Source organism: Pezoporus flaviventris, unplaced genomic scaffold (assembly GCF_033815535.1).
Source record: "Pezoporus flaviventris isolate CSIRO_AGI_PZ_B2104156 unplaced genomic scaffold, CSIRO_AGI_Pfla_v1 ptg000013l, whole genome shotgun sequence".
Classification (NCBI taxonomy): domain Eukaryota; kingdom Metazoa; phylum Chordata; class Aves; order Psittaciformes; family Psittacidae; genus Pezoporus; species Pezoporus flaviventris.
In genome coordinates, this window is record NW_026892561.1 from 6071438 (window position 1) to 6093412 (window position 21975).

Below are 21975 nucleotides of genomic sequence, written 5' to 3' on the forward strand. Positions count from 1 at the left end.
TGGGGATAAGCTCCCACAACCACCCCCAGCAGCAGCCCTGGGGCAGGGCTGGCAGAAGGGTGCTGTGAGCAGAAGCAAGTGTTGTCCCCTCCAAAGGTGACGCTGCCCCAACATCAACACTGCCTTGCCGCTTGGGTCTGCCTCCCGCAGGACCCCACAACCGATGCGTTCACAGTGCCGCTGCCCAACGGGGCCCCCGGCGGGACGGTCCCACACGCGGCGGCCTCCCCACCCCGAGCCCCACCACTGGCCCCAGCGGCCGCGGGCACTCCCGAAGCAGCCGCCTCCGGGCCAGCGCCTGCTTTGAGCGGGTCTGGGGGAGCCCCTTGTCGCCGATAAGCGACAGATCAAAGCCGACCGCAGCACCAGCGCTTCCTGCCGGCGCGGAGCAGGCGGAGCCGGAGCCGGCGGGGCCCGATCCCCGCCCGCTGTCCCCCCCTCGGCCACAGTACCCCCCGAGGCCGCCAGAGGGCGCACCGCGGCCCCCACGAGTGCGGCCCCGAGGTGGGGTGAGGAAATGGGATTTGGTAAGAGGGTTCAGTGTGTTCTTGGGGCTTCACAAATGATGTATGTTAAAGGCTGGCCTTTCCCCCCTTCTTTTCTCTTTTCCCTTTTTTGTTTTTCCTCTTCCCTCTTCCCTTTTCCCTTCCCTTCCTCATATCCATACCCTTTCTCCCTTTCTCCCACTCCATTCCCACTCTTCCCCCTACACTGATCAGCCCTCCAGGTCTTCATGGAGTTACCATAGACCTAATCATTATGTTAACATCTCTCTGTTTGAACACCACAGCTATTTTCCTGCAGAGTTTGGTACTTGTGGGTGGGAAGGCACAGAGAATGCTCAGGACAGCTGGTGCTCCCCCAGCTCAGTCAGGCCCTGGACATCTCAGTGCTGCCCCATATATCCCTGTTCCCCAGTGCATGGAGGCAATGGGCTCTGTGCCTGTGGTCACTGGCTCCCTGTTTGCTCTGCCAGGGGAGCACAGGCTGCTGAATCCCCCAGGACCTCGGCAGGGGTGAGGTGACTCTGTGAAGTCTCACTCTTCCTGGTGGGAATGCTGGTGGCTGTGCCGATGCACTGCTATTTACTGAGTTTTGATTAATAGCCACTCCTGGAAACAGCCTCTTCTCCCCAGTCCCAGGCAAATGCATCTCTCAGGGGTCTTCACCTTTTGTCCTCAAAACCTATTCAGGGCTGGATTTGAGGGCAGCCTGATCTCAGCTGCTGTGGCACAATGGCACAGCTCAATGTTGCTCAGCCCTTTCCTATCCATGTCATCCCTCCCACAGGAGCCCTGGCTCCCTCACCTCATCTCACAGCACTTGCTTGGCTGCTGCAGCATCCTGCTAGGGCCAGCAGCCTCCAAGGCTTCAGGAATGGGTTAAAGCTCCTAAAAAGCTTCCCCAACTCCAATGTGCCCCGAGAAATGCCTCTTTCACCCTTTGGACTCGCATGAAATCCCTCTGGCCTTTCACGTCCCTCCCACCCCCTTCCCAAACAACAGAATCCACTGCTCAGAGCAGAAGATGACGTGATTTTCCCCATCTCCTCTATTACCTGCATCTGTTTGCTTGGGTGGCAGCCAGAAAAGTGACTTCATACATTGAATTTCCCTCCCCCTTCCCCCTTTATTTTTCATTTCATTTTAAATCCAGCCCAATGCTCTCGCATGTTGCAGAATTGAGGGTGAAGCATCCAGGCCAGATCCTGCCCCTGTGTTATGGTAATCGCGGCTGCCACCCAGCAGATGCAGCTCACTGAAATAATAAGGCTGTTTAACAAGGCACAGAGGAGGAGAGGGGAGCTTTTGTTTGGCACTTGCTGGGGTTGGAGTACACTTGTAAAGCAACAACTGGAGCTCGTTGAAAAGAAGTGGAGGTTATGAGATGCGTTTTGCTCACTGCTGATGGCCCCGTTATTCTTTTCCCTTTGGATGCCAGGCAAAAGCTTTGGTGCTGAGAAGGAAGAGAGATGCCACCTGAAAATGTGCTGCTTTTGCTGATGAGCATGGAAATAAATAGGGTTGGTGCCCACTGGCATGATTCTGGTAGGTTGAACCCCACAGTGCGAGGATGCTCAGGCTGATCTCCTATATTGTGAGTGCTCCTTGCTCTGCCCAGGGCCCTTCCTTTAACCCAGTAAGGCTGTGGGGGCTGGAGGAAGGAAAACACCTTCTTCAGATGATGCTGAGCAGGTGGTTCCTACTGCAGTCAGGCTCTTCTCTACCCACTGGGGACCCAGAGGGTCATGCAGTGGTGTCCTTCTCATGGGGCATGGCCTTCTCTGATGCTTTTCTGCTCTCCAGGAGGCTGAGTCCTGCCTGTTGCAAGACACAAGGGCAAGCAGGACTCTAGGGAGCACTTAATCGTGCTTGGAGCTGTTGAAACACAGGGCTCACCTCCAGCAAAGGCGGTCCAGAATTTGTCAGGACTTGGAGGGCAATGGGATGCTGATGGGGATGAAAGAAATTCAAGTGACTGCAGGAGCTGGGGTGACATACACCCTCATCTTTGGGGGTTACAATCCCATTTTGAAATGCTGCAGTTTTGCACGGAGAATGACAGAAGGGAGGTCTGGGTGCCATGGGGTTTTTGTCTTCCCACAAGCAAGCAGGGACAAGAAACTTATTAGATAGGCTGGGAGTCTGTCCATCCATTCATCCCCTCTACTTAACTACCTACCCCTCTGTCTCAATGCATTTCTCTCCAGCCCTATCTTTGCTCTGACCCCACCCCCCCATCCTCCCAGCTATCCCCTTCAGAAGACAGGAATAGAATCAATATCTTCCCTCTCCAATTTAGGTAGCTCCCCATAAATCTTCCCAGCTTCAGTCTGGTCTCCTAGGACTCCCCGATCAGTTGGGAACCTATTTAATCAGCAGAGATGATCAGCGCTGTTTGCTGCCGAAAGGCCCTTTGAACTCTTTGTCTCTTCGTTGAATGATGCTCGTGTCCCCTGAGGATTTAGCCAGGCTGGCCCATTCCGTGTGACAAGTCTCAGGTTAATAACTCTGGGCCCTGGCAGCACCCACCAAAGCCCGGCTGCAAGCCCACGGTGCTGGGAACAGTCTCAGCCCCTCTGCCAAGCCCTTATCACTGCATCTTCCCGCGGCCCCTCTCTTGGCTCGCTGCAAAGCTCTGTAAAAACACACTGAATTGTAAGCCCAGCATGAAGAGCATGCAGCCTGGTGCCAGGGGAAGAGAATTATAGCTCCTTTTGAGGAGGCTCGGTAAGGGTTGGAGATGGGGTGTGAAATCCCAGCTCCCCGTCCTGGTGGTTCAGGCTTAGGTTTTAGTATGCTTTAGTGCATTTTAGGTTTTAGCTGGTTGGGAATCAGCCTCACGCTTGTACCTTTGCTCAAGGATGGTGGCTTCTGGAAGAGGTTTCCCTTGCCTGTCCAGCCCTTGGGAACAGAGTACTCAGCATTGCTCCAGGAAACAAATCTGGAGCTGCCTCAAATCATCAGGACTCCTTCCATTGGCTTGGACCAGTTTTCAGTCAGGGAAACACCTTCAATTTCCAGGTTTCTCCTCTAGGCTGTGTGGAAGTTATGCTGGAGGTGGCCTCTTCTTGCCTCCCCAACAGCCTCTGAGCAACCCAACCCAGTAAGAAACAGCCAAATCCTCACCCTGTCTTCATCCACCTCTGGCCCAAGGGGTAGGTGTTTCTCTTTCCATTGGCTTTTGCTCTCCATAAACCACAATTTAACATAGACCACAAGCAGAGCAAAGTAATCTAGGAGCACATTAGAGTGTTGGAAAACAATAATCCGAGAAGGAAACACATTATCTGGCCTTGTTACTTTACAAAGTAATTTAAATTAATTTTTCCCTAGAGTGGTTAGGGAGCACTGCAACTTGCCCTTGTCTATTCTCTCTGGCTAATGAAGCTTTACCAGCGACTGCTCGTGAATTCCTATTAAGACCTCATCTTAGAGGTTACAGGGCAAAGCAATTTCTGCTCCTGGGAAAGATGCCTATGAATTTGTAATTGTAAGTCCGTGTTTGATAGGGATTAGCATCTGAAAGGGGTAGAGTGGTGGGTAGCAGAGAAAACACTATTTCAATTAGCAGAAGAAAAGCAACTTAACATCTGATTATAGTTTACACTTTCAATTTTCTTCTATTCTGGCATCTGGGATAATTATTTCCTGAAACTGTCCACTCCCAACAAGCCAGCTAACTCTTTCCTGCTTCTTCTCTTGGCTGTCCTGTTTGAGATTCACATGGATATGGTTGAAGAGTTGGGTTTTTAGCTTTCCCTTCTCCTCCCAGGCAATAGGCAGACTTGCTGAATTCGAGCCTGAAGGGGAGGATGCTGTACCAAGCCAGACTGGAGTGAAACATGATGTTTCTCTTCACACCAAGGAGGTGTAGGATGAGGATGATGGGGCTTGTCTCATAGCCAAGCTCCTGGTCAGGCTTGTGGCAGGCAGCTTAACCTGGCACTGGTGCCTGACTCTGAGGCAAAGCCCCAGTGCCTAAATCTTGTCCCCGTGTTCAGAAATCATTTCCAATCCTCCCTCTTTTCCTCCCACCCCGTAAAGGTAAGTACCATTTGCCCTTCAAAACCTTGGCCCTTGCACTAACCTGTGCTCCAGCTACTTTAGTCTGGCTTCTTGGACTCCTATTTCCTAACGACAATGCAGTCGTTTCTTGGGTGGGAGATTCCTCGTGAGAAGGCTTGTTGTTATTTAAGGAAATCCATCCTTAATGAAGGGACAGGAGAAAACCCCTCCACTAAGTTACACTGAAGCCTGAGATTATCATTTTTATGGGCTTCCAATCTTTCCTGCCTCATGTCTTATCAGCAAATGCAGCTGGAGGCTTCAAAAACCCTCCCAGCTTGCTGCTGATTTTATGGGATGAAGATTAGAGATGATCGGATAGTAAATTATTCATTCCATTCGATAGCACCAGGCAGGAGGGAATATCCACAGCGAAGTCAGCTCCTTTCTCCCTTTCTGAGCATCACGTACTGGGATCCTGGTTATCTGCCACTCCAGCAATGCAGCAGCACTTTCCCCTGTGCTCAGAGATGATTAGGGGTGCAATACGCCTTCTGAACAGATGGGAAAGCCAAGGGGGAATCACGGATGCAGGCTTATTCCCCAGCAATAAGTCAGACCAGAGGCAGGTGGATTTTCTTCCTGTTCCAGGAATTTTTGGTTTGATTATGTTAAGGTCCTTTCCAACCCTACCTATTCTATGATTCTATGATTATTCCCAGCCCAGAACAAGGTGTGACAGATCAGGTAGGTCTTTTCTTAGCCTAATTTTCCAAGTTGCAGGGCCTGAGGCTAATGTGAACATGCTGTCAGCTCCATGGCAGCTATTGAAGCCAGGAGCAGAGGTGCTCAGAGGGGACAACTCCTAGCAGCTCTGTGCAAATGGGCAACTGGATAGAGGAGACAGCCCATTGCTGCCCTTAGATGTACAGAGTGGTAGCATCAGGTTCCAGCACAGACAGTGTCCGGTGTGAATGCTGCCCAGAGATCCATGCCAAAAACCAGCTGGTGTGAAAAGCATCATCCAGAGGGTCCCATGAAATACATACGGGCCACAGTGATGCTATTGAGCAGATCTTGAGGGACAATGAAGGGCATGCCTAGTGCCTGATGCTGATGCTCCATCTCAGATAGCTGCCGGGTACCAGCTCCCAGCAAGTGTCCTGCCAGGAGTGACCTTGGCTGACCCATCCAGGCTGCCTGGGAGGAGAAGGAGGTAATCCACATCCTCTCCTGATGAAGGTCCAGGAGGGATCATGGCAATCACCATGTCACCCTCTTTTCCCTGCTGCTTATTCAGGGCTTGCAATTAGCATCATTGCTGGGGGACTCATGTATGGTCTAATAAAATGTCCAATTAGAATGCCAAGAGATGTCTTTTTCTTGTCCCTGTGTGTGTGCAGGAGGGGAACAAATGGCTCAGTTGAACCCTGTGCTGACAGAGGGAGGATGGGGCTGGTGTGGGGTGATGCCCTAATGCCACACCATTGCAACCAGGGTTTTCATCAGCATGTAAATAACAAAATACATTGCTTTAAAAGCCTTTTTAAAGAAGGGAAGCAGGGCACAGAGCTGTGAAGGATGAAAAGCCTGAGCAGGGGCTGCCTTTTTCTGGTGCTGTTTATCCACATCTTGGCACACCAGGCCAAGAAAATGCCCTTTTCACAGCGGCTATAGCTCCTGGCTCTCCATCCCAGGCAGAATTTGAAAGCCAGTGTCAATACGAAATGAGGGAATTCTGGGCATGCAAAGAATATTTGGTTTTGATGGCAAATGTCAAACGAAACAAGCAATTAAAAATTGTGTTTGTGGTTGGGCTTGGTTTTTTGTTGTTTTCCCTTTTCTTTTGGGAGCAGCTATTGAAATGCAACAAATTCACCACTCTTTTTCCTTAGGAAAAATACAAAAGGGAATGTTCAGTCTTGCTCTCATATATATGCTTCATTTTTATGGCTCTTTCTGAGAGAGGGGGAGGAGATGGAGTGAAGGAAGGAGGGAAGGAAGGAGGAAGGAAGGAAGGAAGTGAAGGAGAAAGAAGAATAACCTCCATTAAAACACAGAGCCCTGCAATGTTTTTCGAAGAGGAACTGGCATCTCTACTGTGAGCTGTATCACCCAGGAACACATTTTAGGCTCAGGAATGTTGCTTTGAGCCAATGTTAATTTTGGCTAAAAATGACACATTTCTTGGGGGAAAAAAAATGCCAATTTTTGGAGGATATCAGTGTAAATCCTGAAATTGCAAGATCTGCTTTGTGCAAGACTTGTGGAGGCAACTGGTCGTGGGTCCCTGGGAGAGAACTGAGCTGCCTGTGGCTCCACTTGGGTTTGACTAAATGCTGCCAAGGAGATTTGCCCTCTGTGCCTCAGTTTCCTCCACCTCTAAAATGGACCTGTACGGCTTTGACTCACCACATCTGGGTGATTCTGAAGGCTTAGATGAGAGACATGGCAAGATTGCCAGCACGCTGCAGCAGAAACACAAAGCTTCTTATCCCCGCGGGTCCCAAACTGCAGCCAGAATGGCAAAAGCAGAAGGTGGATGGCAAATTATTTGCCAAAATTTCAGACTTTGCCCCTGAAACAAGGCTGCTGCCATTGCAGTGACTTGCTATTTCTCATCCCCCTCCTAGGCCAGACCCAGGGTATGCAAGCAGGCAAATGCCATGGTCACAAGAGCACATGCCTTCCTAATAGCTGCCGGGGGGCTAAAGAAGGTGCATTGAAGCACAGGGGAGCTTTGAGATAAGCAAAGGAGAAATTCTCTGTCTTCATCAGCAAGCCCAGACAATTAAATAATTACATTCCCATACATTTGGGGTAAAGGTGGGAATGTGCAACGGTAAAGAGATATTTGCTCCTCAGGAAGGAGCTCACAGCAAGACCCCTCTCTGGAAGGCACAGCATCCCTGACTCCATCTCAGGGTCTGGTCTGTCATGTCCTGTTCCCCCAGCACATGATAGGATACAAGTGGATCCTTAAGACATCCCTATCCTTGGAAAAATCAACCCAGGGTCCCTGGAGCAGGGCTGAGCAGAGCCCTGAGGTGAAAAGACAACCTGGGGTACGTGCAGAGGAGGACCAAAAGGGACCCTGTGAGCAACTTGCTGCAGCCCCAGGCATGACTGGGGTGTAGATAGCAATGGCAGAGAGATGCCTCAGACCTTGAATTTCCCAAGGGCAGCAGCAGGACTGCTCTAGGGCTTCTGATCTGCTGATAAAGCCTTCTGCTCCAAAAAGCTAGGTTTTTTGATGGCCTTTTGCTAAGAGACAAGCAACAAGCAGGCAGCAAAGAGTGCAAGCTCTGTGTGCTTTCCCAAAGAGATTATGTGGAAGCAAGTCAAAGGAACCCAAAGTTCACTCTTATTTTTATTTCTTTGCAAGCCATTCCTGTTTCTCTTTAACAAAATCACATTGCTTTTACAGGGCCTTATTATGGGCAGGTCCCTGTCATGCCACTTCCTTGAGGGGTGCAGTGAGAGAGTCTCTGTCTCAGGGAGTTCATAAACAAAACCTAGCAGTGTTGGGAATGGGATTATCCCATGTTGCAGGTGGGGATTTGGCCATGGAAAGGGATTTGGGAGAGAGCTGGGAACTGGCCTTCAGTGCATTTCGAACCAGCTCTGGCTTGTTTTTTAGGACAAATTACATTATTGTAGATCCAGGGGAAAGAGGAGGGATAAAGGAGGGCAATCCTGCACCCGTGGGTATGTATTCCTGAGGGTGCTGCATGTTCCTGACCATGGGTGTGTTCCAGGTGCCCATAGGGGAATACAAACACTCAGATGGGGTCTGAGGACAGGACCACCAGACCCAAAGCCTGGGAGCTCAGATGCTGCTGACAGGGATGCTCTGTGATGGCTTACAGAGATGCTACAACACAGCAAGAGAAGAGCGACCACTGGTTCACAGGTTTAACATTTCCTTCAGAAGTAAGTGAAGCTGTGTAGCTGTGAAGCCAATAGCTTGTATTCTTCCTGCAGGGTGGGTTTGTCAGCCATCCAAACCTGGCACAGGCTGGAAAGCTGCTTAACTCGGGACGTGCAACGTTCCCCATCCCACAGAATCGGTGCTGCTGATGTGAAGGGTCAGCTTTGCCATCTGCTGCAGGTCTTTGGGGGTTTCTGCCTCTTTTGATGTGAAAGAAATTTTGGGAACAGCCCTGAAGGCTCAATGAAATGAATGCTATGTTTAATCTGTTTAACAGTCTCTCCATTCAACAAGGCATGGGAGGCAACACTTGGCATCAAGTCTGGTTTATTAAATGGATGTTTTAAAGCTACAAATGTGTTTTGTTTGGTTATTAATGACACTTACTGAACAGGAAACAGCAAGGAAGAGAGTGGGAACTGTGCCGGGCAGCTCCCTGTACCCTCAGGACATGGGGTCCTGTGGGATGGGGAGGGATGTCAGAGCTGGGGCATTGCTGGACCCCTCTTCTGCTGCGGGGATGGAGGGCTTGGGGGACACCCAGGTCCTGTCCAGCCACATTCCCCAAGCGCTGGGGGAGAGATTTATCCATCTGGGCGTCACTTCTTCCTCCTGGGTGGATGCAAATATCTTGCACCTGAGTCCCCTTCCACGCCCTAAGGGGACTGTCACGTTCAAGTCACCGTGCCCCAGATTCCCCTTCTACGGGAGCCAGACAGAGGCACCTCCTTCCACCCCTTTTCCCCGCAGTCGGATTTGAATACCCAGGTGTGAGCATCGGCCTCCCTCGTTAATGCGTTTGATAATTGACCAAGCGCTCATCGCAGTGGGAGGGCGGCGTGCCCAAACGCAGGAGCGGCCGCGTTCCGCTGCTCCCTCCGAGAGCTCGAGGCCCTGCCTGCCGCCATGCCTGCCCGCTGCCTGCTCCTCATCCTCCTGGGGCTGCTCCCGGAGCCTGCCTGCTGCCAGCAAGGTGAGTGCAGGGGAACGGACCTCATGGGGAAACTGAGGCAGGAAGGTGTGCGGAGTCCCGGGAGGCGGGATGGCTCTGGGGACAAGGGACAACTGAGAAGGAGCCTCTTGGGAAGAGGAGAAACATCCCAGCTTTAGCTCTGGCTTCACATCAGCGGGAAATGGGGATGGGAGGGTGTTTGGTGGGTTAGGAGGTGCTGCCGGAGCTGGGGCAATGGAGACTTTCTACCTGTTTTGCCAAAGGCTGAAGCCGCTGTCTGAGGTTTATCTCACATGATTACGTGGAGACAAAGCAGCTTTGATTTACGGTGCACCAGGATGAGTAATCCGTTTTCTTCAGGCTCTTTTTGTCTCCTTTCTTACTTGTCCCCTTGTCCCTGGGTCGCTCCCTGAGCTCTCAGGTTTTCCTGTTAATCTGTAATTCTGATCATTGCCGAGGTGAGGGGGCAAATATTTTCCTTTGCAAACTGCCCTCCCGTTCCCTTCCTAAAGACTTAGAGAAACTTCCTATGGCCAGGGCATTACTTTTACAAAATCCATGGAAGGATTTGTCTAACGCCAGAAATAATGAGCTGTAATTAAAACTCATCCCGTGCTGCCAAAGTCCTGGAAAATTCCCTCCCCCTTTCTCCTCCTGATGTTCCAGCCCTGACCGCTCTTCCTGTGTTTGTTTACCGACTTGCTGAGGATTTAACAGTCTGGGGTCTCCGCTGTCAGCAGGATTGAACGTTTTGCTGTTGCCTCGAAAGAGGTGGGGGGGAAAAGCCTTTAATGAGGCTGCAGAGCCTGACACAGCTTCCTCAAGTGGATAACATGGGCTAGCAGATGCTTTCCAAGCACTCAGTATCAAAAAGCAGATCTATGTCTTCAAGCCAGCTGCTGAGGACAGAAATGGACTTGCAACACGGGCAAGGGCTTATACTGTCATCGGCACTTCCCTCGGTCTCATTTGTAGCTGCAGATGCGTGCACACACATCTGCCGGGGTTGCAGATCCCACGTTGCTTAATCTGGTTTAGGAGATCTTGTTTGGGCAGGAAAACCCTGTCATTACCATGGGGCAAAACAGAGAGGAGGTGGCAGAGCCCAAGGGACAGGCTGCACCAGGAGGAACATCTCTGGTAAAGCACTTTTCCAGGAGCACAGTCCCATTTCCACAGGTAAGACTCATCCTTTTGGCCATTCCTCCTGGCAGGGCAGCAAGGCATGCTCTGGTGGGGCTCCAGCCAGGCAGTGTCCCCCGGGGCTGTGATCCATATATTCACTCCCTGGATAGAAGATGCTATCAAGTTCTTGCCTCCTCCTCTGTTATGCCCATGGAAGTTCTCCATGTCCATGGGCAGAGACGTTTACTGTTTCCCCTGCTATCCTCATCTTCATTATCCATCATCTCCCCTTGCAACTGGTCTCTACAGGGTCTCTTAAAGCCAGAACCACTTGATTTTGGTTCGGTAATTCACCTTTTGGCTTTGGATGCTTGGAAATATGGCTGGAAACAGCTCCTGAGTGGGGTTTTGCTTGCACAAACATGGAGTACCTCCTGAGCCTGGCTGCCAGGAGGATGCTTCCTACCACTGATCTTCTCGCCTCCTTTGTTCAAAGATCATGAGATGCAAATTTGGCAATTTCAGTCATCGCTGACTTCATTCCCCGGTTGACCTTGAACTCCCTTAACCCAAGCAGAAACCTCACTGAATGCTGGACCTAGCCATCCCCTCCTAGGCTTAGGCTGGAAACTCTGGCTCCGGCAGGAAAAATTAACTGCAACTAACAAATAAATGTGGCTGAGATAACAGCCAAGGGCAGAGCGAGGGAGGAAGCAAAACAGGCCAAAGCTCAGCCTGGAGGCAATAGGTGTGTTGGGGCTGCACCCAGCCGATGGTGGGCAGCAGGGGCACAAGCATCCCTGCTTACGATGTATGGCAGGATGGGACCAAACCCTGCTCTTCATCACTGCCACCACCCCTTGTATGGCCACCAGCAGCCTGCTGGTATAATGGGATTTCATCCAAAACGCACTGATACAAGTGGGAATTTCCACCTGAGTTCCTCCTGCTGAGTTTTGGCCCCGGGACCTTGCAGTAAACATGGCAAGTGTCCCTGTGGGGAAGTGTTGGGGCTGAAGGATGCTGTTTGGTGCTACTCTTACAACCGCTTACCAGGGGTGCCACCACTTTCCGGACTGGCACAGGAGGTGAGTCAGCCTCAAGCTGATTGCATTTCCAAGAGGAGGAAGGAGCTTTTCTTTGTGGTGTTTTGGTTTGTTTTTATAAATGAAAGGCATTTGCAGTAAATGTTCCCCCCTCCCCAAAAGCAGAGGAAGATGAGGGCTGTCAGCAGTGGAGCTGGCTGCCTACAGGGACTTTTCACGTGCAGAGCACACAGCCCACCTTTATTGCTGCTAGTAAAGTTTATTAACTGTTTACAGCAGAGGTTTGTTTCATTTGTCTCCCATGAGACAGATGAAGTGTTCAGGTAGCGTAACGCTCCCATGTCAAGAATGAAGTACCAATGTGCTCAGCCTCATGGGTGCTGGTGTCAGGGTTGGGTCCATATGGTCCGAGGCTGATGCTGAGGCTGGCAGGTAGCATCTTCCACCTGCCTGCACGGAGTGACTTCATTTATGTGCAAGGGCTGGCGTTTCAGTCAGCAGAAAGAGGTAAAGCTGTGCCTGAATATATAGTATTGAAACCCCAAAGGGATGTGTGTGTGTGAACAAAGTCTCCTGATGTAATAGCACTTAAAGATGGGTTTGACTAAGTCTGAGTTCTCTGCTGCCCAAAAGCCAGTGGGAGGCAAGGCACAGTCATCCCAGCAAGGACTGGGACAAGGTTTCATCTTCTCATCCTTCTGTCCCCAAGTTCCTCACGCATCCAGGAATATGTTTTGCACCCTTCCCATCCATGGCTGGATTACTGCTTAGGTCTGGCTACAGAAAGAACCTGCTCTTCCATCCCAACCCAGGGGGGGCCAGGGATGCTGCAGCCAGCTCCTGGCCACCCGCTGCCTCCCCCTGCTGCAGCCTGGCCCCCCGCCAGCCCTGCCTGGCCTTTGCACTTGGAGGCTGTTGCTCTGAATGCTTCAGCCTTCAATTTCCCGTCATAAATCAGTTTGCTGCTCTGGAAACTTGTTGAATGGTGTGTTTTACTGAAATCCATGCTGGCAACCATTTGCTGGGAGAGTTTTGTGTTTTGCACTATCCCTGTCATGAGGTCCTTGTTTTATAGCAGGCAGTATTTGGAAAACAACCTGGGAATGACGTCTGTGGGATCTGGGGATGGAGAATAAAGCTTGCTGAAGTCCGTCTGCCTTCTTTCTCCTGCCACTTCGGGGAAACATCCTCCTTCCCTCCCTCCCTCCCTGTCCCCTAGCCCTTTGCATCCCCCATTGCAGAGTCATCTGCACCCCACTGCATACATATATGTATATATATACAAAGCTTCAAGGCACCATGCTCCACACACAAAGGCCAGCAAAACTGTTGTTTTCTGTTCAAATAACTGTTGTTATTTGTACTTTATTTCATTGCTATCACTCAGGTAAGTCTGCCTGGAGTAACAGCAACATGTTCTGTTCAGCTTTGCAGGACCAAGCTCTTGGCTGCACATTGCTGAAGCTGGGTGGAAGAAGCTTGGCAGATGAAGACTGAGGATGTATTTCTAACACATATTCTCCTTTTCCCTGCAGCACGGGGCAATCTCCAGCCATGGTTGCAGGGTGTCATTGCAGTGGTTGTGTTTCTAGTCCTGGTGGCCATCGCTTTCGTGGTCAATAAGTTCTGGTGTAAGGAGAAAGTGTAAGTGTGGGAGCCCTTTGGTTGGGTGTAGTTGCCTCTGCACAGGTCACTTCTATCTGCCTCCGTCCTCATGCCAGGGGTGGGAACACCGTGATCACTGCCCTGGGAGCTGGGTGGGGAGGGCAACGACTCCCTGTCCTGCTCTCTCTGTCCTTTTCTCCCTGTCCTGGCCTATGCTCTCTGTTACTCATTGCCAGGAGCAAGCTGTGTGAGAAAGATGCATGTTTTACATGGGCATGTGTGTCCTGGGGCAGGCCTGAGCCTGGTTTCCTATGGATCTGGGGGGGCAGTTCACAGCTGCCTTATATCCACAGGAAAACAAGCCCCCAGAAGCTTCATTTGCAAAGCAAACTGAGCCAAGTTTTTAGAAGGCACTCAGAGAAGCTGGGACAAGAGGGAGGTAGTCAAGTTGTGGCAGTGCTCTTCACCCAGAGCCCACAGCACAAATGAGGTGGCCTTGTTCATCAGAAAAAGGCTCTCTGGGACCAGCTACCTCTTTCCTGCTGCCAGCCAAGCAAAACCACTGCTTTGCTGCTGTTGCTGCTCCGCTGACCCAGGCTAAGCTGCAGCAACTTGGTCTTGAACCTGAGCCCAAAGTCAACAGGGGGGTGAAGTCCTGACCCCATAGCCAGGTTCCCAGTACCTCTGCCCCAGCACAGGCACTTTGGGCTTTGCAGCCAAAGGTGATGGAGTCTTCTTGTATCTGCACATCTCTGCAGTCTCCCCAGGCCAAGGAGGTGGGGACTTGGGGTGTATCCCAATGCTCAACAGGCTGGCTTCTGTCCCAGATGCATTTAAAGGGAGCCCTTTGAGATGCATTCAGGTCCAATGCAGAATGCAGTGTATGTACACATAAACACACACACTGCATTATGCACTGTATAGGTACAATTATGCATTATATGTACATATTCTACACATACATATATATACAAATTGCATTATATATAAATATACATTGAAAATATATATATATATATTTTTTTTTTTCCTATGGTCTGATTTGCAACTGCAGTCTTTTCCAAAGAAGAACTTTTGTCCCCAAAGTGGAGGAGTTCGCAGCCCATGAAGTTGGAGGCAGGGATAGTGGGATAGTGTTTCCTACCTCTGCCTGTGCCCAGCTGCCTCTTCCCAGCCCATAGGCAGAGGATGCTGAGGAGGGCTTGAGGGGGCACAGTGGCTCGTTTTAATTAACCTGGTCTCTTCAGAAGAGCTGACAGTGAGGCTCAGCAGCCTGGAGCACTGCCAGCTCCCTGCTGCCACTGTGACAGTCGCTATCAGCTCAAGGCCCTGCTTGTTTATGCCAGTCTGTTCCTAGGAAAAACCTCTGGAATCACCTTTGGGCAAGGGCTGAGGAGGCAGGGATGTGCACACGGGGTGGACCTGCGCCCACCCTCTGATCAACTGCCCCAGCACCATTTGGCTCGCTCCAGAGGTCAGCTTTTAGGCTCTGGCTGAGGTTAAACACCCAGTCCCTGCCCCGTGATTCCTTCTGTGAGCGATCCATAGTCGCATCTGAAAGAAGGCAGCTTGGCTTTGTATGCATGGGCGTGCACGTCCTCCCAGGCTGTGACACTGGCAGAACCTCAGCATTTCCCTCAGCTGGGGCCTGTCTGGGACTATTTTGCAACAGATTACATAGAAGAAGACTGGAAAAACCAGTTAGCGGGACAAAACAATCCTATGTATTGACAAATGAGGTTTGCTGACTGCTGGCCCAATGCTGGGCACCAGCTCCAGAGACAGGGGCTGGCACTCAGCATCCGGAATGGCCCCTGCAAACCTGCCGTGAGGACATCTCTCCTCGCCCATATCCTACTGGGAAAGGGGCTGAGCTGGGTGTTCAAGGCAGGATCAAGCATCCAGGTCCCTTATCCTCCTGTGTTGGAGCAGTCCCTTCCTCTCTTCCATCACCATTGTGAGCTGCTCCTGGGCACAGCCCCTCCATTGCTCTATCTCAGCTGCCCTCTTCTCTCCCTCCAGGGAAAACGTCGAGAGGGTGGTAAGCGTTGAGGACAAGCTGGATCCTGTCATGTCCAATGGCCACGAAGGGAAATACATAAGTGCTGCGGCTGACTTCAGGTGAACTTGCTCAGATGTCCTCCCCATGGCGCTCAGGCTCTGTTCCACCACCCCAGGGACAGCTCAGACGTGCAGAGCTATAGTCTCTCCCACTCAGGGTTTTGCGTGCTCCATTCACTTGACTTGGGGGGCTTTTATCCTCTCTAGGCACCAAGGAGAAGCCAGTGAGGGAGTATCCTCAGTCTCTCCTATTCCTGCAGCTTAGCCCCATGGCCCATCCACCACCATGAAACCTGCTACACTGCATTTTTCTTACCCTACATCATGCTTTTCAAACAGCAGAAACCACCAAAAGTGGCCACAGGTCACGATGCAGATGTTGACTGCCAAAATAGCCCGTACTAGAAATCACAGCAATTCCCACCCTGTGCTTGGCTCCCCTCCTGCCTTCCCACCTTACCCCTGCTCAATGCGTGGTCAGCACCAGCAAGGCTTCAGGGAGGCTGGTCTTGCTCCAGTGAGCTAAGTGCTGTTGCTTCTCCCTCCAACACAGGTCCAAAGAGAGCCAGCATGCCTACGAGAACAACGTGGAGCCTGAGGAGAGGGTGATCACCACTGCTATGTAGCATCTGCCCTGGCTGGCCATGCTCCTTCCTCCCCTCACTTTGCTTCCTGCTGTCGCGATGGGCATTTCGCAGGGACCCTCTGCACTGGCATCCCCCATACGTGTGTGTTGCTCCCAGCCTCTCCACAGCATCATCATCTCTTGATCTTTTCCCTTCCCACGCACAGAATGTGCTCTTCTGCCCTAGGGGCTGGTGTCCACATGGACATTGGTCCCTAGGAGAGGTCTGGGGTGCCACCTCTCCTGCTGGGCAGTCACCACACATGGTTAGTGACGTTGATGTCCCTGGTCCCAAAGGGGTACTGACCTGCTCCAGGCATGGAGAGGTCTTGCTGGGTGCCTGGGACCTCCCAGCTGCCCGCCAGGGAGCTGCTGATGCAAAACCTGCTCTCTTCTTCCCCTTTCACCGTCCTTTTTAGGGCCCTACTCCATGCATTTGAGTGTCAGAGCAAACCTTCTCCCCTGTACATATCTTCCCTGTGAACAATAAAGAGAATTGTTGCCCACAGGACAGCAAAGAGGGTCGTTTTGCTAATCATCCAAAGGACTTTCTGGCATCTCATCCAAAGGCATTCCCAGCCTTCAGGGCAGTTTGGGAAGGTAAGGACACTGGGGAAGGGGGTGTGAGGGAAGGTGGTGTGAGGGAAGGCATTGTTCTGGGGGTTGGAAGGATGCTTAGGGGTCAGCATCCACATCTTTGCCTATGATCCCTCCCGAGTAGGCTCCATCTCTTATTTCCTCACTTGGATGAAGCCAGGAGCAATTCTCTGTGTGTCTGTGCATCAGGAGGGAAGAGAAAAAAGTGGAACATTTTTCTTGCTCAGGATTTAGATCTCCCCAGAGCCACAAAGGGCCATACAGGGGGGGTGAGCATCATCCCCTCCACTTGCCAGGTGGGGAAACTGAGGCATGGCACCAATCCAGCACTTCCCAGTGCTGCTTAGCAGGTGAAAGCCAGTAATCCCTGACTCCCACCAGCCATAGGGCAGAGGCCTACAGCCATTCCTGGGGAGCATTCCCATAGCTGTGAATGGCAATCACTGCTGTTGCCAGGATGTGCCTGGGGACTGCTCTGGACAGTGCTGGTTCTCCCATGGGCTGCTGGACATGGTGCCACCTGCTCCTCCCAGGCTGTTCATTAACCAGGCTCCATGTTTTGCTGTGTGGGGACAGTGCTGAGGCCACCATGGGAGCAATGAGTGTTCCCATGCCACAATGTTTGCAGGTTGAAATGAAAGACCTTTAATGCCTTGGCCGTCCCTGAGACATCAGTGTGCAGAGTCTTCCCCTTGAACAACAAGGAAAAGGATAAGGAGCTTTGCAGTCAAGGGCAGTGCAGGGACTGCAGGTGGAGCAGGATTGGGATGGATGGGATGGAGGTTTATAAGAGGGGCGTTTTTGGCAGCCTCTGGGTTTGGGGGGGAACTGCGTGGTTTTGGGGCTGTGCAAACACAAAGGAGGAGGAGGTGGTGGCGGGAGCTACCTCTTGCTTTCACTTTCTCTTGAGTATTGAGGCATAGAGAGGTGTTAGACCTGCTCTGAAACAGCGGCTGTGATGGGTTTGGATCTGGGAGGAGCTGTGGCCTCTGTGCAGGGTGTGCTTTGCAGACCCATTTGCAGGCAGCAATGCCAGAAGCAGGCAGGGAGAGTGTTGGGGCTGAAAGTACCTCTTTGCCTCTCACTAGCACAGCTCCTGCTCTGTGGTTTTCCATCCTGAAGGAGCTTTCCTGCTGCAAGGGCTATTCTCTGCATTGCCAGTGACCTTAAAAGCCCAAGGCCGTGCTGAAGAAGGTGCTGCCCAGCATGGTGGAGGGAGCATGCTTCTTCCCTACACTTTCCACATGGTGCAGTAAAACACGCTGTTCAGCTACAGCGCTGAAACCTGATGGGTATTCCCTGAAGCGAAGACGCAGCAGTCCTGGTGGGGAGCTCAGGCCACTTCCCACTGCTGGGATCCCTCTGCGGTGGAACAGGGAGCTGGATCCTGGTGCTACCACTCACCAAGAGGTACTTATCACTTCCCACAGGGAAAGTTGTTGATGTCCCTAGTAGGTGGTGACACAAAAATTCAGGCATGAGGATAATCCAGGAGCCTTCCAGTAACAGACCCACCCTGGAAGGCATCTCCCCAAAGAACCTCATGTAGGCAAGCGTTTCGAAAGCACCCTCAAGCTCAGCATTGAGAAATCACAGCTCCAGTTGAGAAATTGCACGGGGGTAGAAGAAAACAGGCAGAAGGGTTGGAGGGGTCAAGGCACGGTGGCTGCCGTCCCCAGCATCGCATGAGAGCTTCTACCCTTCTACCACCTGCCCTTGGGGAGGCTGAGCCAGCCCCAGGCCGGGTCCTGGACCCCCCCACTTGTGCCCCTGATGGATGCTGCTCCCTGATTTTCCTCTCGCAGATGCCAATATGATGAGGGTTTGGAAAAAAACAAGCTCCTTAGAGTTCAGCTTCGCTCAGTAGGGTTTAAGGAGGATTAGTCATTGTTTGCTGCTGCTGCATCAGCACTCAGGCTGGGGGTGTGGCGAGAGGAGGGGAACCCATTAATTTTTACCTCTCGGTTGCAAAAGGAGTTAGAAACTGCATCCTTATAATGAGTAACAATGGGAGTTTATTCCCTGCCATGTGCACACCCTGAATGTGTAATGAATGTCTGGGCTGTTCCCCTGGATGTGGGTTTGGAGTGGAGGTGTGCTCAATGGGTCTCAGGGTCTCTTTTCCCAGTGGATCCCTTCCATAGTCATAGGTCCAAGCAAGGAGAAGGATGGGGCTTCATTGTGCCAGTGCCCCTTCAGAGTTCACTTTCTAGGGGACATCTTTTGCAAGAACCAGTGTGTTGTTCCATGGTGGGGTATCCCCTCCATGCAGTCCTGCCTCAGTTTCCCTTGCCTGTTAAGCACAACCCGAGGTTGTCTGTACGAAGCAGGCTGCCTTCCCACGAGCCATGCAGCAGGCTCGTAGATGCTTCTTGGTGTGATCCTAAAAAGAACAAAAGGGAGCGAGCATAAATGAAATTTATTGTTGGAAAATCTTAATTAGATTTGAAGCCCAAAGGGAGAAAAGTGAGGTATTATCTGACACAGCTAATGAGTGTTAAGGGTCCATTGTTATATTTCTTGTTTACCTTTCTGTGCTGGCTGATACGGCCCGGATCCTCGCCTGTTCTGCCATAATTAGGATATCTCATCTCTTGCTGATAGGGTTGGGGATGCTCTTTAAAGCACAATGCTCTCATCCCTCCCTAGCAGGGTGAGCGTGATCAGGAAGGCAACTTCTGGCATCCCAGCACTTGTGCCTGCCACATTGACCCTGCAAGCTGGGGGATGCCCTCCAGAGCATCCTGATAGCTTCCAGATGATGGGCATCTCCAACAGCCTTGGTGACCTCCTCAAAGGCCCCTGAGCCAAATTGCCTGGGGGCCAAATCCTGCTCAGTGCCTCTCTCCACACAGCATAGGAGGTGACTGTGTCCTCCACAAGTCACCCCAATGCTCCCCAATGAAGGGGAAGGACACCCATGGATACCCCATCCTACACCCTACTCTGTAATGTCAGTATCTCTGGAGCCTGGGCTTCAGGGATACATTCAGGGTTGGGATCTGCTGTGAACAGGACAGTCTCCTCTTGGGCAGAGGACATTCAGAATGGTCTTTTTGCACTGCTGCCTCATTAGGAGACGTATCACAGCTTTCCTTTGTGGCCTAGGAGGGTGAAAGTTGTCTCTCAGATCCCCTGATAACAGGACATCTTGTTGAAAGCCACCTGTACTCTAATGCTCCCCTAATCTCTCCTGAGGCACTTTAGGGATGGATGTTTAAGATGTTTCAGCTGTGACCACAGCCCTGAAGCAGCTTGAGCAGGTGGATACCTACTGTATAAATTATTCCAAGGTGGCTTAGTTAGAGACTTGCTGTATGGAGGTAAATGGCTGCTGGAAGGACCATCAGCTCCAGCCCTGAGCATTGTACCTGGCATTGGGCACCTCGACACCCAAGCGATGCAATTTGGTCCTCCAGAAGCAAAAAGGGAGCCTGTCCCACCATTGTAATCCATTGGGCTGGGGAAAAGCCTGGTCACCCATGTGGGAGCCGGGAACGTGGCATGTTGGGGTGTCTGTGTGTGGGCAAGTGGGCTGCAAAGTTTTTGGTCTTGATTCAAGGCACTGAAAGCCAGAAGTAAAATACCATCCATTGTTGGTTTATACACCCGTAGTAGCCAAACAAACATCCCTGGAGCCTGTCCTTATCGCTTTATTACACCTGCTAGAGTGAATAGATTAAAGAGGATGGGGAGGGGGGAGAAAGCAGAAGAATCCAGCAGAAAAACTGGGGTTTGGGATTGTTAATTATTCTCTGGGGTCTCTAATCTTTAACTGGCAAACAGCATCACTAACTGTCTTAAAGCCCCTCCTGGAACATCCTGATAATAAGCCATCTGCATGAAGGCACCCCGTTATCTGCCCTCCTCCAGCCGCCTGTGACATGGCTGGACTGGGAGATAATGAATGTGTGGTGTGTAATAACGACACGTCATTCATGATTATCGGCCTGATACCCAACCTTTTAGCTCCATTGTTTGTGCTTCAAAAAAAGGAGAAAAAGAGAAAATAATAAAGGAGGAGGGAAAGAAGAAAAAAAGGGGAATTTTTGGTGCTATGGGCTGTCCCGGGGTCCCCGAAGTGTCTCCCTGCCAAAGGGGCTGGCTCTCGAAGCATCTCCCAAAGGGCTTGGTGGTACCTAGGAAGGACTCGCCTGTGGATTGGCGGCTGTTGTAACCATGGTGATGGAGGGAGAGAGCTGAGACAGCGTAGAAATGTCACTGCCTGGCAGAGAGACGTTTGGGGCAAATGGTGGGGTGATTAGATCTGTGTCACCGGGTGCTGCCCGGCTCCTTGTGCTGCTTTTGCTGCTCTCAAAGCAGTTTAGTGGCGGCTTGGCAGAGGAGGTTATCTTGTACACGATGCTGTCCAGAAACTGCCAGCATCTGAAGGCAGGGGGGATGTTTGGGTTGCCTGGTTTGACCTGGATAAGCTGAAAAGCAGAAGAATTTTCTCCTGGCTGCTGCTGCTGCATTATGGCTTCATGATGCTTCGGTGCCGCAAGATCTTCCCCCAAAGCTTTGGTCCTTCAAACTGCACATCTGGGTTAAGTGTGATTCTTAATGGGGAGAGACTTTAAAGTGTCTGGCTTAGGTTGACTCAATTATTGTCAGAACTGTTCAATAATGATTCATTTTCTTTTCCATAAAAAATGGTGGTAGTTTCTTCCCTCTTTCCCAAGCAGATTTCCCAGAGCAGTTTCCCTGGGGAAGGTCTCTGCTGGAAGTAGTTGGGGTTTGGCCATTCGTAACAGTCCGAACACTTTGGAAACCAAACAAGCAGCCTTGGTCATGGCAGCAAATAGGGTGATGGCCTCCAAGCACAGGGTTGGGAGGCCAAGCAGGGCACTGTACACATACAGGTATAGGCAGCAGCTGTGGGTCCTCATCAGCTCTAACTTTTCCTGCTCTGGCCTTATCCCATCATGCCCAAGCCAGAAGATGTTGTAGGGGCATCTTCAAGTGCTACCTAGCTTCCTTTGAACCCCATCACCAAGGAGACAGACTGGGATGAGCAGAGCTGCAAGGTGGCTTTCTTGTTCCTGGATGGGTGGCTGAAAGGTCTGACAAATAGGGCCAGTAATGAAAAGCTGCTATCAAAATGCTGCCTTCCAGTTGCTGTGCTGGAACCAGGGAGGCAGAGAACCTTTGATACCAGCCTGAGTCCGCCATCAGTGCAAGGATGATGGCATTGGCACCTACACAACCTAAATCCAGTCCCTTCCTGAGGGTGAAAAAGGGAGAAGAGGAACTCGGTCTCCAGCTGCCTTGCAAAATATATGCAGCCTGCACCTTGCTGGTTATTCACAGCATCCCTGTCCCATTAGGTACCTGTTAGCAAAAATGGAGGTCTGGATCCAGCCCTAGAAGGATTTTGTTTCTCAAACTGAGGTTGCAGCAGGCATTGGAAATGGGAGGGAGGGGACTGCAGGGGTTTATTCAGATGGGGACATGCTCAGGTTTGGCTGTCCTGGTCTGGCAGTCAGCAGAAGTGAGCTGCCTGGAGGAATGGACATGGTGTGGCT

General features: G+C 51.3%; 1 protein-coding gene and 2 long non-coding RNA genes across 3 annotated transcripts; 1 reads left to right on the forward strand and 2 right to left on the reverse strand.

The window, feature by feature from the left end:
- Positions 1–1789: 1789 nt before the first annotated feature.
- Positions 1790–8590, reverse strand: LOC133268356 (uncharacterized). The gene is made up of 2 exons (XR_009743055.1): positions 6921–8590; positions 1790–2321 (listed from the first exon to the last, which is right to left on the reverse strand). It is a non-coding gene; the product is annotated as an uncharacterized LOC133268356 (long non-coding RNA).
- Positions 8591–9238: 648 nt separating this feature from the next.
- PDZK1IP1 (PDZK1 interacting protein 1) lies at positions 9239–16362 on the forward strand. Its single transcript, XM_061451314.1, has 4 exons — positions 9239–9412; positions 13098–13206; positions 15190–15288; positions 15782–16362. Exons 1-4 carry the CDS (start codon positions 9346–9348, stop codon positions 15852–15854), a joined length of 348 nt encoding a protein of 115 aa, XP_061307298.1. The 5' UTR covers positions 9239–9345; the 3' UTR covers positions 15855–16362.
- A 1943-nt stretch (positions 16363–18305) lies between these two features.
- On the reverse strand, positions 18306–21634 carry LOC133268359 (uncharacterized). Its single transcript, XR_009743056.1, has 2 exons — positions 18979–21634; positions 18306–18833 (listed from the first exon to the last, which is right to left on the reverse strand). It is a non-coding gene; the product is annotated as an uncharacterized LOC133268359 (long non-coding RNA).
- Between the last annotated feature and the right edge of the window lie 341 nt (positions 21635–21975).